Below are 18,516 nucleotides of genomic sequence, written 5' to 3'. Positions count from 1 at the left end.
GAGATCATCAAACAATGTTTGAGAGATGAGTAATATTGTCGCACCCGAATCAATTAGCGCATGACAAGTTAAGCAGTCCTCCAGGACTGTTTCCAGGTATGGCCGTTTAGATTCGTGGTTAGTGGACATATTCCCCACAAAGTGGAGTGGTCGTTCGCAACGACGTGATGTGCCATTTCTGTTCAAGGTGGAAGCAGATTGACTTTTCTGATTTTGAGTGGGCTTGGCTTTAACGAAGCGTTTGACCTTTTTCTTCTTAACTTTTGTATCAGAGTCTACAGACAAAGCCCTGGGGCTTGTTGCTTGATCAAGCGGGCCCTGGATAGGGTCTTGAATGAGAGCGGGAGAAATTTGAACTTTAACGTCCTTGCTATGGGTGTTAATTTCTGCGGACCTGGTGTCCGGTAATTCCCCGTCTAGTCCTTGTGACTTATCTTTTACCCTTTTCTCAAATTGTTCTCGCTTAAGTTCTTCCCGTAGTGGGACTTCTGGAGAACATTGGTCTACGTTTTGATCGTCCTTCAACCCTTTGTTACCCTTGTGCTCTGACACTTTTTGTGGGTTGGGTGCAGGAACGTAGCGAACGGGTCGATTGTAGCGGTAGTCATGTTGATGGCTACGTACTTTACAGTTATTTTGACCGCGGAGGTTATTGGAATCATGGTTTCGAGGTAGAAACTGTTGTGGTGCGTCATCTCTCGACGCTCCAATACCTGATAATGCACCCTCTAACTGGAGTGAGTGCTCCTGGTCAAACTTCAAAACCGAGTGGTCAGGGCTCTTAGCGTTGTGAACTTTTGATGCCTCAAAAGCTGTGCTTGCAAGCTCTCTGAGTTGTAAGATAGGCAAGCCAACGTGGGCTGCAGGGCCCAAGTAGGTAATGAAGGTGGGATACATGTTCGACAGAAACATTTGTTTGAATGGTAACAGCTCTTCCATTCCTGTTTCCGTGAGTAGGCCAAAGTAAGCTGAACGAAGCCTATGATAGAAAGCTTGTGGGTGTTCGTTCCGAGCTTGTTTGACGGTGTTAGCCAGTGAGCTATCGTGTTTGCGAGTCGCAGAACCACTGAATTCTAATATCAAAGCTGTGGCAAGTTTAGTGTAGTCATTTAGCACGTGTTGCTGTTGTAGGCGAATGAACCTCGTCACGTGTCTATTCGACGTTCGCTTCAATAGGTAAACCCTGTCAGAACCCGTAGCATTCGGGTAGCCACCCAACGCGTCCTCTATGTCAGCTAGGAACGTCTCAGTATCGTTTGGCTGACCTGGAACGGGGTCAAAGGTGGGGAAATTCTTGACGAGTTTGTCAAGGTATTCCGCGCCAAGCGGGCGGAGAGGGTTGGCTTCATCCTGTGGAGAAATTGGGGCCGACAGGCCAAGAGGAGAAGCCAAGCTTTGGCTTTGTTGGCCAAGAGGCTCCATATTACTCACTGCCGAATGGCCAAGAGGAGAAGACTGAGGGACACATGATGGAGGCAATGTCTGAAACCTATCGTCTTCACTCCTTTGAGTACCGGACTCCGGTTGCTTGGATGGGTAGTCATGCTGTAGAGCGTGACCATTCTTGACTTCCTCCAGATGGTCCCTAAGGATGGTCTTCTGCTGCATTGCAGAGTCCACTTGAGCGCTTAGAGTACCAATTTTGGACACGTGAGCGTCACACCTGCTCCTTTCGGTCTCAAACTTATCTGTCATGGTTTGCAGATAGAGGTCTCGATTACGGAGCGAGAGATTCAGTGATGAGATTTCCTTTGCTTGCTTAGAAATCAATATTTCCATCCTCATCACCTGAGTTCTCTCATCATTCATTTGGTCAGCGACTTCAATAAGTTCTGCTGATTTGTCATCCAACTTTGTCATTGTGTTCATCAACTGATCGTCTTTGGTCTGCAGAATTTGGAGTAGAACATTGTTACCTTGAGTAACGTTCAACAAAAGTGCCTGCATGTTATCAAATTGCGCATTCCTGTTTGTAGATAACTCGACAGATTTATCTAGTTTGGCGTGGACTACATCGCATTTAGTTTTGGCTAAATCGAGTTGTTCCTGCAGATGACGATTTTGTTGGAGAGTTTGTGCTCGTTCATCGTCATAAGTATTTGCAATTACTTTTAATTGTTCCGATTTCAAACGCAGTTCCTCGACTAGCAGAATGTTTTCATTTCCTGCTTTTGTCAATAGTTGCTCAGTTCTCTCCACCTGTGCCCTCATGTTAGCCATGTCTTGCACGTGCTTCAGCTGTGCACTGTGGTATTGGACCGATGCCAACCTTTGATGGCGATACATAAGTGCTAAAGTGGAGAGAACAGTCACAAAGCCTGTATTTGATGGTTGATTTTGGAGAGCGTTCGCAATTTCGGCTGTTGTTTTTCTAATGGCATAATTAGGGTTGGTATCACTGCTGAGGTCAGAGATCAATCTTTTTATGGGTGGAGGTTCACTAATTAGCGGAGGAGTGGTGACCACCTCCTTTGGTAGCTTGCACATTATTAGAAAAATTTAGAGGAAAAATGTTCCTATTTTTTTTTTCAATGTTTGGTTTTGGAATTCATTGGAAGCTGCAAAGACAAGTTTAATCTATTTATAGATGTTGACGAACCATCAGTACTGTACCAGTATAGTGGAAGTTGGACGTGAATGAATTTGCAAAAGCAAATTGAATTAATTAATCAATGCCAATGATTAATCCTACCTGGGTAGGCTATCTGGGTATTAAACTTGAATTAACCTGCGAGGTCGCTTCATCCAGGTTAATATGGGAAGTTTAAAAGTGTCTCATTTGATTGCAAGAACATTAAGGTATGTTCAACAATTTAACTTATTAAATTGAATGAGATGATAATCCATACAATCTCCATTGATTGGATATCATAAGTGTAAACAGTAGATTAAATGTTGGGAACACTCCCCACTATGGTACACTTCTTCCTTGGGCCGAAGCCACATGGGATTCCCGCTGGGGCGGGACTTCTGTCAGTACTGGATTACTGAATGGGTTTTGCAAAAACCAAATTTATTATAATTTATAAAAAGTAGCATAATTTGGAAAAAATGTCTATTAAAATATAATTTGGATATTATTAAGAGAAGAAATGGAATTCAAATTAGTTCAATTGAATAAGACATCGATATCCGTCTGGATATCACGAGTAACGACTTGAGTGTCACCTGACTAATTCTACTTGAAGCAAAGTACTGGTGACTCTTCAAAGGTCCCTGCTGGCACACGCTGAAATCCAACTCAAGTCGGATGAATTACCATGTGGCACAAACAAAATGGCTGTTTTCCCTTTTTTCAGCTTAGCATCTCGAGCAAGCTAATGCTACTTGATGCCTGAAAAGTGCTCAACATAGGATTCCTTTGGCAAGGGAAAGGTTTTACTTATAACGTATTATGTTCAAACACTTTTCGGCGATATTTGACGATGTTTTAACCGGAACTCGCGGGAAACAACGAAAAGCACCGTGGTCTACTCGCATCGAAACGCGAGAGACAGAGAGATACTTATCGCTGGTCAAGCTAATCTCTCCTAAATTTCAATCGGCTGGCTCTTTGTCCTCGCTCGAGAAATTAATAATGACCTAGCCAACCCGCGTCTGAAACGCGAGAGGCAGAAATACTTAGCGTTTGGCCAAACGCGCTATTTCTCAGATAGCTTTATCAGCCATCATACATAGATGTATAGTTTATGCTCCCCACTGACTACGTCAGAGCACAACACGGAGGCTATTCTCCGGAACACACACGCACCAATAATTCCAGTCTACAATTCCCATAATGTATATAATCAACTTGGTATATTATGTAATCTGCTTTTCAATTTTATATATGCTGAATCAAAATGAAAGCTTCATCCTATTTTAGATTCCTCGCACGGGGGCTCCATTATGTTATCGAAATTACCCAAACGTGCGGCCTAGTTTTAGAGTCCACACAGGGGGCGCCAAAAATGTCTGTTCAGACGCTTTTCGGATCATTGAACAATGTTAAATTCTTAGGAAGCAGAGTATACTCTGCTAACAAGTGGAGAAGGCACTGTAAAATTGTGTTTAATTATTTATTTACTAAATACCTAACTAATCACACAGAATTACAAATACACAGAATACAATGATGTCATACAGAAAACGTCCTGGTAGACGAAACAGATATGACGGCTGGTTACACAAAGGAAAGGGGGTTGGGCTTGAATGAAAGAGCGGGAAGATTTAGGAACAGAGAAACAGCAGCTATGCTATCGTAAATACATTATCTTATGCATTCTAAATTACCGCCCATTTGGAAAAGGAAAATGCAATAAATATTTACTCTGAGCTGCACTTCGGTAGATTGGTCGTAGATGCTGGCCGGGTTGGCCAACAGATCTCCCTGTTTTCGGAAGAATGTCAATGGTGGTCCATTGGATACGTGGTGGTATCTTCGTCTGGTTGTTAGACTGGATCCGTCGTCCGTCCTTTCCTAACCCACGTTAGCAGCGGCCGCTGCTAACTCAACGGCTAGGAAGTAGCACTTCTGTAGTGAATAAGCTCAAAGTTCATACCAGTTCATACCAGAGCTCACGCCGAGGTTGGCTTAGTTCTGTCCTTGACATGTGTGTCCTTCTAACGTAGAGGCTGCAGACCTCCCGTACTGGAACCACTGGTTATCTTTTTGTCAAAGGATTATATAGTGGAGAGGGGGAGGGAGGTGTTTCATCGTTTATAACCCCTGTCTCTTCACAGGGTTGGGTTACTGATCGAGCAGGGCACTTTCCTTATGAAAACCCAAATCTCTCATTCGGAAGCTAAAATTACATTTCATCTCCTAACAAACATTTTCAATATCAAACATTTCAATTGCAGAACAATTCCATGTGACTCTGATAAGTAGAGGGTGTATACTTTCTCAGAAACAGTTTATGTCGTCCTGTCATCAGTCATAATGTCTCAGATGACAACCAAACTGACATACATACTCATTACGTTCCCAAGCATATTTCCAACTGGTTTTATTAACAAAATATGTGGTACCTTTCCCCATTTGTTTGATGTTCCCAGACTCTCTATATTCAACACAGGCTATTCAGGTCCTTCAGTAGATTCAGAGAGGGGAAGAGAGAAAGGTATTTATGGGGGGGGGGGTCATAAACCTTACCCACAGGCCAACGTCATGACAACAGACATACATCTGTTGGTCACAGTAACCTTAAAAATAAGGTAGGGGCATGGATCAGATAACCAGTCAGTATCTGGTGTGACCACCATTTGCCTCACATAGTGCGACACATCTTCTTCTCATAGAGTTAATCAGGCTGTTGATCCTGGCCTGTGGAATTTTGTCCCGGTCCTCTTCAATGGCTGTGCGAAGTTGCTGGATACTGGCGGGAACTCGAACACACTTCCAGGAATTGTGTACAGATCCTTGCGACATGAGGTGATGTTAGAGGATGAATGGCACAACAATGGCCCTAAGGATCTTGTCACGGTATCTCTGTGCATTCAAATTGCCATTGATAAAATGCAATTGTGTTTGTTGTCCATAGCTTATGCCTGCCCATACCATAACCCCACCGCCATCATGGGGCACTCTGTTCACAAAGTTGACATCAGCAAACCACTCACCCATACGACGCCATACATGCTGTTGGCCATCTGCCTGTTACAGTTGAAACCGGGATTAATCCGTGAAAAGCACACATCTCCAGTGTGCCAGTGGCCATTGAAGATCAGCATTTGCCCACAGAAGTCGGTTACGATGACGAACAGTTATCAGGTCAAGACCCTGGTGTGGACATCGAGCATGCAGATGAGCTTCCCTGAGACGGTTTCTGACAGTTTTTGCAGAAATTTGTCGGTTGTGCAAACCCACAGTTTCATCAGCTGTCCGGGTGGCTGGTCTCAGACGATCCCGCAGGTGAAGAAGCCGGATGTGGAGATCCTGGGCTGGTGTGGTTACATGTCGTCTGCGGGTGTGAGGCCGGTTGGACGTACTGACAAATTCTCTAAAACAAAGTTGGCTCATTGAATATTGGACGTTGAACATTCAATTCTCTGGCAACAGCTCTGGTGGACATTCCTGCAGTCAGCATGCTAATTGCATGCTCCCTCAAAACATGAGACATCTGTGGCATTGTGTTGTATGACAAAACTGCACATTTTAGTGTGGCCTTCTATTGTCCCTTTATAATCATCATGCTGTTTAATCAGCTTCTTGATATGCCACACCTGTCAAGTGGATGGATAATCATGGCAAAGGAGAAATGCTCACTAACAAGGATGTAAACAAATTTGTGCACAACATTTGAGAGAAATAAGCTATTTGTGCGTATGGAATATTTCTGGGTTATTTTATTTCAGCTCATGAAAAATGGGAAAAACATTTTACATGTTGTGTTTATATTTTTGTTCAGTATAAATGCCTCGTATGCTCGCTTCTGTCACGTCCTGGCCAGTATAAGGGTTAATTGTAATTTTAGTTTGTTCAGGACGTGGCAGAGGGTATTTGTTTTATGTGGTTCAGGGTGGTGTGTTAGTTAGGAGGGCGTTTGATTTATTATTTCCGGGTTTTGAGTTATGGTCTATGTTGATGTATTTCTATGTGTAGTCTGGTGGATCTGTTTCTATGTTGAGTTAATTGGGGTGGACTTCCAATTGAAGGCAGCTGTGTGGTGTTGCCTTTGATTGGAAGTCCTATATTAGTTGGGTGTGTTTGTCTGTGTATTTGTGGGAGATTGTTCCGTGTTTAGTGTGTGTAAACCTAACAGGACTGTCAGTGTATCGTGCGTTCGTTTTTGTTATTTTGTATGTTCGTTTTGGAATTTATTAAAAGTTCAAAATGAACCATCTCAACTCTGCTGCATATTGGTCCTCATTTTCCAATGATGATTTCGCCATATCGTCCTCCGAAGAAGAAATCCCTAACAGCTTCGAAGCAAGCAACATTGAACCATGCATGAGAGCACCAGCAGTTCCAGATGACTCTGTAAACTCGCTCCCCATAGCCGATGTGAGTAAAACCTTTAAACAGGTTAACATTCAGAAGGCCGCATTACCAGGGCGCATTAATAGGAATTACCAGGACGCGTACTTGGAGCATGCTCTGACCAGCTGGCGGGTGCCCTTCACTTTTTGAACACCTCCCTCTGCAACTGGATCCTGGACTTCCTGATGGCCCACGCCCAGGTGGTGATTAAGTTTGCTGATGACATGACGGTGGTAGGCCTGATCACAGACGACGATGAGACAGCCTATAGAGAGGAGGTCAGTGACCTGGCAGTGTGGTGCCAGAACAACAACCTCTCCCTCAAACGTCAGCAAGAGAAAGGAGCTGATCGTGGACTACAGGAAACGGGAGCCAAGCATGCCCCCATCCACATCGACAGGTTGGTATGGCAACTGCTTGGCATTTGACCCCAAGGCACGATAGAGGGTACCAGTACATAACTGGGGCAGAGCTCACTGCCATTCAGGACTTCTATTTCAGGAGGTGTCAGAGGAAGGCCCTAAAACTTCTGGAACTAACAGGACCTTGAACAGCTTCTACATAATGAGTTATCTTTACTCATTATGTATTTGTTCATTGTGTTATTGTCTATGCATTGTTGGGAAGGGGCCATAAGAAAATATTTCACTGTTAGTCTTGACCTGTTGTTTACAAAGCGTGTGACAAATACAAATGTATTTTATTTGACTCATTAACAATTAATAAATATCTCATTGATGATATATATAAATACATTTATAAATATGTAAAGAAATGGTGAGTCAAACCATGAGTAACAATTAGGCGGAAATTGCCACCTAGAGACATGGTATTGAAAGGATTAATCAGCCATTGCCAAATGCCTAAAAATAACCTTATGAGTTGACAATAATTCATTTTTTTTATACCACAGCGTTGTTGAATACTCATTTCTGATTGGCTAGAAGGGCATTATAGAATGGACATTAAAGCTGGATAACGGGACAGTAGGAAAAGATATAGGGAAACTTGTAATCATGACATAATAAGTGCCTACACATGCAGACCATATTTGCTACAAACTTATAGAAAGCTAAACCAATAACTACACAAACTTAAATTCAATGAGTTGTAAACGCAGATCCGATGAGGTAAAAACATAGCTAGTTAGCTAGCATTGATTTGTTTTTGCAGAGACATATTTTTGGAGTGCATCTTATGACCTAACATCGTCAGTGATGAGCATGAATTTCTCCAGTAACCTTCACGGCTCCCCCAAAGCTGTCAAATCCTCCGACATGTTTTTAGTGTGACCAGCTGTTTTCAGCAACGGATATTTTTGAATTTGGTCATCATATTGGCAGCTTTGTAAGAAGAAAAAATGTATCTTGCGATCTCCTCATAATTAACAGTCAGTGTTGACGAGTGTCCTGACGAGAAAGCAAACTTTTATAGCTATGACAGGCAAAATCTGCATTATCAGCTCATTGGTATGGATGTATACAAATGAATGTCAATAGAAAACAACTGCTTAATTGTTATTCTGGCTGCAGAGGTCATGACTGTGCTAGCTGTAGCTAGATGGCTAGCTAGCAAGCAAGGGATAAGATCATTGCCAGCGAGAATGGCAATGTAACATAAATAACAAAAGACTGGGTCACGTCCATAAATATCGAAGTTATCGAACAAATGACTGGGTCACGTCTCTAGCAACCAAAAGATGAGAAAGTATGACTTCACATGCAGTACCAGTCAAAAGTTTGGACAAATCTTCTCATTCCATGGTTTTTCTTTTTTTTACTCTTTTCTACATTGTAGAATAATAGTGAAGACATCAAAACTATGAAAAAACACAAATGGAATCACGTAGTTACCCCAAAAGTGTGAAACAAATCAAAATAGATTTTATTTTTGAGATTCTTCAAAATAGCCACCCTTTGCCTTGATGACAGCTTTGCACACGCTTGGCATTCTCTCAACCAGCTTCGTGAGGTAGTCACATGGAATGCCATCATTACTTTAAGACATGAAGTTCAGTCAATACTGAAGATCTCAAGCAAGTTTCTTCAAATGCAGTCACAAAAACCATCAAGATCTATGATGAAACTGGCTCTCATGAGGACTGCCAGAGGAAATGAAGAACCAGAGTTACATCTGCTGCAGAGGATAAGTTCATTAGATTTAACTCCACCTCAGATTGCAGCCAAAATAAATGCTCAACATCAATTGTTCGGAGGAGACTGCATGTATCAGGCCTTCACGGTCAAATTGCTGCAAGAAACCACTACTAAAGGACCCCAATAAGAACAATATACTTGCTTGGGCCAAGAAACACGAGCAATGGACATTAGACCGGTGGAAATCTGTCCTTTGGTCTGATGATTCCAAATTTGGGATTTTTAGTTCCAACCCCGCCATGTCTTTGTGAGATGCAGAGTAGATGAACGGATGATCTCGGCATGTGTGGTTCCCACCGTGAAGCATGGAGGAGGAGGTGTGATTGTGTGGGGGTGCTTTTCTGGTGACACTGTCAGTGATTTATTCAGAATTCAAGGCACACATAACCAGCATAACTACCACAGTATTCTACAGCGATATGCCATCCCATCTGGTTTGCGCTTAGTGGGACTATCATTTGTTTTTTAATAGGACAATGAACCAAAACACACCATCAGGCTGTGTAAGGGCTACTTGACCAAGGAGGGTGATGGGTTGCTGCATCTGATGACCTGTCCTCTACAATCACACAACCTCAACCCAGTTGAGATGGTTTGGGATGGGTTGGATCACAGAGTAAAGGAAAATCAGCCAACAAGTGCTCAACATACAGTTGAAGTCGGAAGTTTACATACACTTATGTTGGAGTCATTAAATCTCGTTGTTCAACCACTCCACACATTTCTTATTAACAAACTATAATTTTGGCAAGTCGGTTAGGACATCTACTTTGTGCATGACACAAGTACTTTTTCCAACAATTGTTTACAGACAGATTATTTCACTTATAATTCACTGTATCACAATTCCAGTGGGTCAGAAGTTTACAGACACTAAATTGACTGTGGGCCTTTAAACAGCTTGGAAAATCCAGAAAATTATACCATGGCTTTAGAAGCTTCTGGTTCATCCTTAGGGGCAATTTCCAAACGCCTGAAGGTACCACGTTCATCTGTACAAACAATAGTACGCAAGTATAAACACCATGGGTGTAATGGCCGTCGAAGGGAGTAGACCAAGGCGCAGCGTGTTTAGTGCTCATACTTGTATTTATTATACTGAAACACTATAAACAAAACAAGAAAACGACAGCCAGCAGTTCTGTCAGGTTAACATGAACTAAATAGAAAGTAACCACCCACAAAACCCAAAGGAAAACAGGCTACCTAAGTATGGCTCCCAATCAGCGACAACGATGTACAGCTGTCCCTGATTGAGAGCCATACCAGGCCAAAACAAAGAAATACAAAACATAGAAAAAAGGACATAGAATGCCCACCCTAGTCACACCCTGGCCTAACCAAAATAGAGAATAAAACCCTCTCTATGGCCAGGGCGTGACAGTACCCCCCCCAAAGGTGCGGACTCCGGCCACAAAACCTGACTCTAAAGGGGAGGGTCCGGGTGGGCCTTCTTTACGGCAGCGGCTCTTGTGCGGGACGTGGACCCCGCTCCACCTTCGGCTTGGCCCACTTAGGTGGCGCCTCTGGAGTGGGGACCCTCGCCGCCGACCATGGACTGGGGACCCTCGCAGCGCCAGACCCTCGCCGCCGAACTGGCGGGCGACTCTGGCAGCGCCGGACTGGCGGGCGACTCTGGCAGCGCCGGACTGGCGGGGGACTCTGGCAGCGCCGGACTGGCGGGGGACTCTGGCAGCGCCGGACAGGCGGGCGACTCTGGCAGCGCCGGACAGGCGGGCGACTCTGGCAGCGCCGGACAGGCGGGCGACTCAGGCACAGGACGCACCAGGCTGGGGAGACATGCAGGATGCCTGGCTCTGGGAGCAGGCACGGGACTCACCAGACTGGGGAGACATGCAGGATGCCTGGCTCTGGGCGCAGGCACAGGATACACTGGGTCCTGGAGACGCACTGGAGGTCTGGAGCGCATGGCCTGCACAACCCGTCCTGGCTGAGTTGTTACTGTAGCCCGGCACGGGCGGAGCGCTGGCACAGGGCAAACTGGGCTGTGCTGAGGAATGATGGCTGCCATGCGTAGAGCAGGCCCAGGGTAGCCTGGGCCTAGGAGACGCACTGGTGGCCAGATGTGCTGTGCCGGCGCACTTCTCCCTGGCTGGATGCCCACTCTAGCACGGCACTTGCGGGGGGCTGGTATCGACCGCACCGGACTGTGTGTGCGGATGGGCGAGACCGTGCATAGCATGGTGCTCTCCACGCCAAACGCTCCCCATAATAAGCACGAGGAGTTGGCTCAGGTCTATTGCCTGACTTACCCCAACTCCCCGTGTGCCCCCCCCAAAACATTTTCTGGGGCTGCCTCTCAGGCTTCCTTGCCAGCCGTGTTCCCTCATAACATTGCCGGTGGGCCTTCCTTCCTGCTGCCTCCACTCTCCTGGTTGCCTCCACCTGTTCCCATGGGAGGCGATCCCTTCCGGCCAGGATCTCTTCCCACGTGAAGGATCCATTGCCGTCCAGGATGTCCTCCCGTGTCCAGTCCTCTTTTCCACGCTGCTTGGTCTTCTTGTTGTGGGTGGTTCTGTACTGGCCGTCGAAGGGAGTAGACCAAGGCGCAGCGTGTTTAGTGCTCATACTTGTATTTATTATACTGAAACACTATAAACAAAACAAGAAAATGACAGCCAGCATTTCTGTCAGGTTAACACGAACTAAACAGAAAGTAACCACCCACAAAACCCAAAGGAAAACAGGCTACCTAAGTATGGCTCCTAATCAGTGACAACAATGTACAGCTGTACCTGATTGAGAGCCATACCAGGCCAAAACAAAAAAAAGAAAACATAGAAAAAAGGACATAGAATGCCCACCCTAGTCACACTCTGGCCTAACCAAAATAGAGAATAAAACCCTCTCTATGGCCAGGGCATGACAATGGGACCATGCAGCCGTCATACCGCTCAGGAAGGAGACGCGTTCTGTCTCCTAGAGATGAACGTACTTTGGTGCGAAAAGTGCAAATCAGTCCCAGAACAACAGCAAAGGACCTTGTGAAGATTCTGGAGGAAACAGGTACAAAAGTATCTATATCCACAGTAAAACGAGTCCTATATCGACATAACCTGAAAGGCCGCTCAGCAAGGAAGAAGCCACTGCTCCAAAACCGCCATAAAAAGCCATACTACGGTTTGCAACTGCACATGGGGACAAAGATCGTACTTCTTGGAGAAATATCCTCTGGTCTGATGAAACAAAAATAGAACTGTTTGGCCATAATGACCATCATTATGTTTGGAGAAAAAAGGGGGATGCTTGCAAGCCGAAGAACACCATCCCAACTGTGAAGCACAGGGGTGGGCAGCATCATGTTGTGGGTGTGCTTTGCTGCAGGAGGGACTGGTGCACTTTACAAAATAGATAGCATCACGAGGGAGGAAAATTATGTGCATATATTGAAGCAACATCTCAAGACATCAGTCAGGAAGTTAAAGCTTGGTCGCAAATGGGTCTTCCAAATGGACAATGACCTCAAGCATACTTCCAAAGTTGTGGCAAAATGGCTTAAGGACAACACAGTCAAGGTATTGGAGTGGCTGTCACAAAGCCCTGACATCAATCCTGTAGAAAATGTGTGGGCAGAACTGAAAAAGCGTGTACGAGCAAGGAGGGCTACAAACCTGACTCAGTTACACCAGCTCTGTCAGGAGGAATGGGCCAAAATTCATGCAACTTATTGTGGGAAGCTTGTGGAAGGCTCCCCGAAATGTTTGACCCAAGTTAAACAATTTAAAGGCAATGCTACCATATACTAATTGAGTGTATGTAAAATTCTGACCCACCAGGAATTTGATGAAAGAAATAAAAGCTGAAATAAATCATTCTCTCTACTATTATTCTGACATTTCACATTCTTAAAGTAAAGTGGTTATCCTAACTGACCAAATAAGGGCATTTTTACTAGGATTAAATGTCAGGAATTGTGAGTTTAAATGTATTTGGCTAAGGTGTATGTAAACTTCCGACTTCAACTGTATGTAAGGGATAAATGCTGACATTCTGTAGATTACCTTGGAAGTTATGGACGACGCAGCGGGATGGGGTGGAGCCAAGTCCCTTTGCAGAGTTAATTATTTTAAGGTCATGTACAGAACGGAGGCGTTTATCTCACTTATATCACAGTTGCCAAAGAAAACAGTATGAAAGCACACATTAACCGGTATAAATTCTAATATAATCATTTTAAAAAACAAGGTTTAATGACTCCAACCTAAGTGTAATTAAACTTCCGACTTCATCTGTAGCTGGTTAAGTAAATTAGTAGTTCATTATAAATCCTTTACAAATTGTGAACATACTATGATCAAATACCTTATTAAATAAATAATGTACTAATTATAAATAAATGTTAAGTAAACTCTTTACAAAGTGTTTAAAATTATTTGTTAAGGGACCTTAACATGAAGTGTTACCAAAGCAGTATCAATAACCTTATTGTTAGCATTGAGATTACTCTAAAATGTTAATAACAACTACTATTTTATGTTCATGTTCCCTTATTTGTTTTAGGAGGTTGGAAGTATTATTGGCAAGGTAGGCAAGAGTTCGTATTTATCACGCACTTGTACATAACACAATCACAAGAATAATAGTTACCTGATGCACTGTATCAGAAAAAATATAATTACTTCAGATTATTGTAAACATTTAATGTTTTTATACCAGAAAGGGGAAACAGTGAAGAAAATGCGCGAGGAGGTGCGTTGTCAATCACCTTTTTTTTCCATTATACACTTTTATCATGAGAGTTAATTAATCCCAGGGCTGCTCATAATGACGTCTGTTATTATTCACAGAGCGGAGCAAGAATCAACATCTCTGAGGGCAACTGCCCCGAGAGGATCGTCACCATCACTGGCCCAACAGACGCCATCTTTAAGGCCTTTGCCATGATTGCCTATAAGTTTGAGGAGGTATCATAATTTCTCTTGTCCTAAGTAACTTCTATACGCAGAGGCAGGAGTGCTACCACTGCTTGGGTGAGGACAAATAGAGAATAGCTTCAGATGGTGCTCTCCTTGGGAGGGTTGCTGATTTTGTCTTCATACTCAGACGAATTCAAGGCACTCTTCAACCTTGTGAAAATATAAAATGTCTTAATTAGTTTGGCATAGTAACTAATAAAAACATGAAACCATTTTTTTGAAGCCAGTATGTGAAGCCAAAAAGTTTGCCAGGTTTTTATATTTTTAATTCCTGTGGGTATGCCAATTTAATAAAAGCATTTAACATTTAGGCAAAACAAATAAAAAATGTATGAAGAATAACCTCCTTTACTTTCTTTAACCGTGGTCCAACAAAACCGATTTGCCAACAAAAGGGAGAAACATAAATGGCCTTGGAAAGAAGGTGTAGTAAACATCAAAGTAAGATATGTCTTACACAGGCAACTGTTTCTTATGCTTGACCAGATTATATCCCATTCCAGGATATAATCAATTCCATGAGCAACAGTCCAGCCACCAGCAAGCCCCCTGTCACTCTGCGTCTGGTGGTGCCAGCCAGCCAGTGTGGATCTCTCATTGGGAAGGGAGGTTCCAAGATAAAGGAGATGAGAGAGGTACGGTACAGTACAGGTACAGTAGCAGGCTATACCATGAACATCAGACATGGATCATGGACTCAAGATGATGCCAAGATTGTTTGCATTCTGATTCTTTACCCTTCTACCAGAAGTGTGCACTTGCTCACTCCTCAATTTACTATACTTCACTTCTGTCTTATGACTGTTGCCTATACTAAATAAACCCAACAAACTTGTCATACTAGGCAATGCCCCTCACCGTATTACTTGAGTTGTCAATGGCTCTGTGTCTTTGTGAGTGTGACCTTATGTTGTTATTTCCAATATCAATGTGATCTGTACATGTTGATTGTCTTTACTCAGGAGCTCACTGTGCCATGTCTATCTCTCCCCAGTCCACAGGGGCACAGGTTCAGGTGGCAGGGGACATGCTGCCTAACTCCACAGAGCGTGCCGTGACAATCTCTGGGACCCCTGAAGCCATAATCCAATGTGTCAAACAAATCTGTGTGGTCATGCTGGAGGTAAAGTCTGTTGGAGGGAGAGGTGTTTTTCAGTGCAATAAAATGGGAATCTAGCCACCAAAACCCACATAGCCAGAACAAAGATACAGAGAGAGTCATGCTTCTGCTGGCACTCTGAATGGTCTCTGTCCCTAGTCCCCTTCCAAGATACTCCTGCTGTGATGGTAAAAAAAAAATCTGACATAATGGACTGAACATAATATAGTAATTCTCCAGTAACAACGTTATAGTTCCAGAAGTTTCAGGGGTCAGACAAAACCAATTTGTGTGCTCTGACAGAGAGAACTGGATGACTCATTTCATTCATTTTAAATTAACATCACATTTAGAAATAAAACCGTAATTCAAATCTCCTATCTCACAACATGGGAAGAGTGTTATTTTACCTTTAACTCAGAAATGTGGTCTAGACACAGCTTTTGATCGAATCAGTCAACTAGTTATTATTGCCCCAATTTTCCCCATCGAAGTCAACAGTTTCTTGTTCCTGGTTGGACTGAAATAGGTTCGTTACTCATTTTGGGTGCCGATGTGTTTATATTTAGGTGCAGGAGCATATTCTATAAACAGGAGTTCAAGCAGTAGAAAATTTGAGGTGCCAGTACTCAACTCCGGTGAGCTCCTGCCCAAGTGGTTGCTGGTTGATAGTCTACTTACTAATGTACAGATTATTCTTGTCTGATAACCAGTTAAACTGACATGTAGCTTTTGTCTTACAATGGCTAGTGATACAATTTGATGGAGTTAATCATCACCCAAAGTGTATGTGTACTGCCACATTAATATACAATGTCTTACTCAAGCAGCTCTCTAAGGCTGTGTTTATACATCCATTCTAAGAGCTCAATATTTTTTCATATCCAATATTTTTTTCTGACTTTCCACACTCAGTTTTATGTGACCCATATCAGATTTGCACATTCACACTGATGTAGCCTCTGAAATATCACAGAGATGCAATGCTCATTTCCTGTCAGTGTTCCTTTAATGTTTTGGGGGGTTGTTGTGGTAACGGCAGGTCACGTGCGAAAAAAACCCATCTGATCTGATGTTGTTAATGGAACATCGGAATTGTATCAGGATCGAGAACTACATACGAAAATGTGGAATAAGTCAAAACTCAAAAGATCAGATTCCATGTGGTTTTTGCTGTTAACACATTCAGCTGCAGCTGCCCCTATACTTTACATTATTAAAATACCCAGCCGTCTTTCAATATTTATTTTCAAGATATGGCGAATAGAATGCTACAGTCAGGAATAGACAAACTCCTCACAAAAACACTGGGCTGGGAAAACACATCTGTCTGAAACGGCACCCTATTCCCTCTATAATGCATGACTTAGGTGACATTTTGGATGTAATCTTTGTCTCCCTCGTCTCTCTTGTCAAACCCACAGCCACACACTCAGTCCTGGTCTAACGCTCTTTCTGTGTCTTCCCTCTTCCTCTTCTCCTAGTCCCCACCAAAAGGTGCCACCATTCCCTACCGCCCAAAGCCCGCCTCCACCCCCGTAATTTTTTCAGGTGGCCAGGTAAGAGCCGAGCTGCTGGTGGCATCCACAGCCAACATCAGCCTTTTATTCCAGCACCAGCCGCTGCCTGTTAGTGCACTCAGATTTTCTCACCTTCACACTCACTCGCCCCCCTTCGTGTAAAGCCCAATGTACATAGTTCAGAGCAGCCACGATAGTCAGCGTGGCCCTTTATTACATTCTAACAAACCTTGTTTGATTGGCTCTTATCTAGTTGTGGACGTCTATATGATGTATAGACTATCACGGCCTGCGGCTGTGAACTTTGTTGCAACCTAAATGTAAGGCAGGGTAAAGCTAGGCCAAGAGGGAGGGAGGGATATAGTGAAGGAGCTTGTTGCAGGTTACTACTCAATAGAGGGCCATTATAGTTTGCAACCGTGGTGCTTTAGCACCCCTGTTCACAGAGGTTTTTGTTCCGACTTTCACTTAGTTCTGTTCTATTAATTTCAAGTCCACCTCTTGACAGTAGCATTAAAATGATAACCAGGGGTTGTGATGTGGGTTTGGAACAAAAACCTGCAAAATGAGGGGTCCTTTAGGATGTCAAGACTGAAATGAACAGCATGGCTATTGGACAGCATGGCTATTGGACTATTAACACGATGAGGGGTCCTTTAGGATGTCAGGACCAAAAGGAACAGCATGGCTATTGGACTTTTAACACCTTTGTGGGTTAACCATCGAAAGAGAAAATTTAAGTTCAGATTGTGTTTCAAAACACTCATAACTAATGACTTGCATGCAAGCTCTAATTGTACAGTGCACCCCTCCTCTTTCAAAAATATATAATATCCTTTTAACATTCCTGATGACTTGTTAACAGGTAGACTCAGCGATATGACGTACACTACATCTCATTCCAAAAGTATGGGCATTAACATGGAGTTGGTCTCCCCTTTGCTGCTATAATAGCCTTGACCAAAGTTGCTTGGACAGAGCTAAAATGAATCATTGACATATTCTGTGCAACTACGCTGCCAGCTACTAACTATTTGTTTAGTAAGGCCTTCAAGCATTTAAGTAGTAGATCAGAACTACATTTTCTGTGCACTTTTTGTGAATATATATAGGGAGTCAGAAACAGGGTAATCCAACACAACAATATATATACACAAACTGTAACAGGTCATGTGGCATCAATGATTCGAAGAACAGGAGCGACCATGCTATGCTTCCTATAGATTATCAAGTTCAAAATCTGCTTGAAAATGTCAAAGTAAGATACTCCCTTAACCACAGATGTACATGGGCAACATCCGAGAATATACTTGGTGACATTTACGATGGTGCAATATACAAAACTTTTAGTCCGAGGGGAATCGTTAAAAATAAATCAAATCAAATTGTATTTGTCATATACTTCATGAAGAACAGGTGTTTTATATTTTTATTTACATATTCTTATTCATTCCTTTACACTTGTGTGTATAAGGTAGTTGTTGTGAAATTTTTTGGTTAGATTACTTGTTAGATATTACTGCATGGTCGGAACTAGAAGCACAAGCATTTCAGTACACTCGCACTAACATCTGCTAACCATGTGTATCTGACAAATACAATTTGATTTGATTTGACTAACAGTGAAATTATTACTTACAAGCCCTTCCCAACAATGCAGAGATTTTTTTTTTAAATAATAGAAAAATAGAAACAATTCAAAAATAATAACAAGGAATAAATACACAATGAGCAACGATAACTTGGCTATATATACGGGGTACCATTACCAAGTCGATGTCCAGGGGTACGGGGTAATTGAGGTAGATAAACTACATGGCCAAAAGTATGTGGACATTTTGGG

The 18,516-nt window shown here is 43.0% G+C and overlaps 1 protein-coding gene across 2 annotated transcripts in view; it reads left to right on the top strand.

Moving 5' to 3' along the window:
* The window catches only part of pcbp3 (poly(rC) binding protein 3), a 181,562-nt gene that overhangs the window by 114,602 nt on the left and 48,444 nt on the right, over positions 1-18,516 (top strand). For both annotated transcript variants that reach the window (XM_014163880.1, XM_014163879.1), the window contains exons 6-11: positions 13,639-13,662; positions 13,795-13,827; positions 13,926-14,042; positions 14,558-14,689; positions 15,049-15,177; positions 16,638-16,712. In XM_014163880.1, the coding sequence (XP_014019355.1) occupies positions 13,639-13,662; positions 13,795-13,827; positions 13,926-14,042; positions 14,558-14,689; positions 15,049-15,177; positions 16,638-16,712 (510 nt within the window). The remainder of the gene's footprint in view (positions 1-13,638; positions 13,663-13,794; positions 13,828-13,925; positions 14,043-14,557; positions 14,690-15,048; positions 15,178-16,637; positions 16,713-18,516) is intronic.

This window comes from Salmo salar, chromosome ssa21 (genome assembly GCF_905237065.1).
Source record: "Salmo salar chromosome ssa21, Ssal_v3.1, whole genome shotgun sequence".
Lineage (NCBI taxonomy): Eukaryota > Metazoa > Chordata > Actinopteri > Salmoniformes > Salmonidae > Salmo > Salmo salar.
Note: the sequence above shows the minus strand (reverse complement) of the source record. Positions and strands in the feature narration are given on the sequence as shown.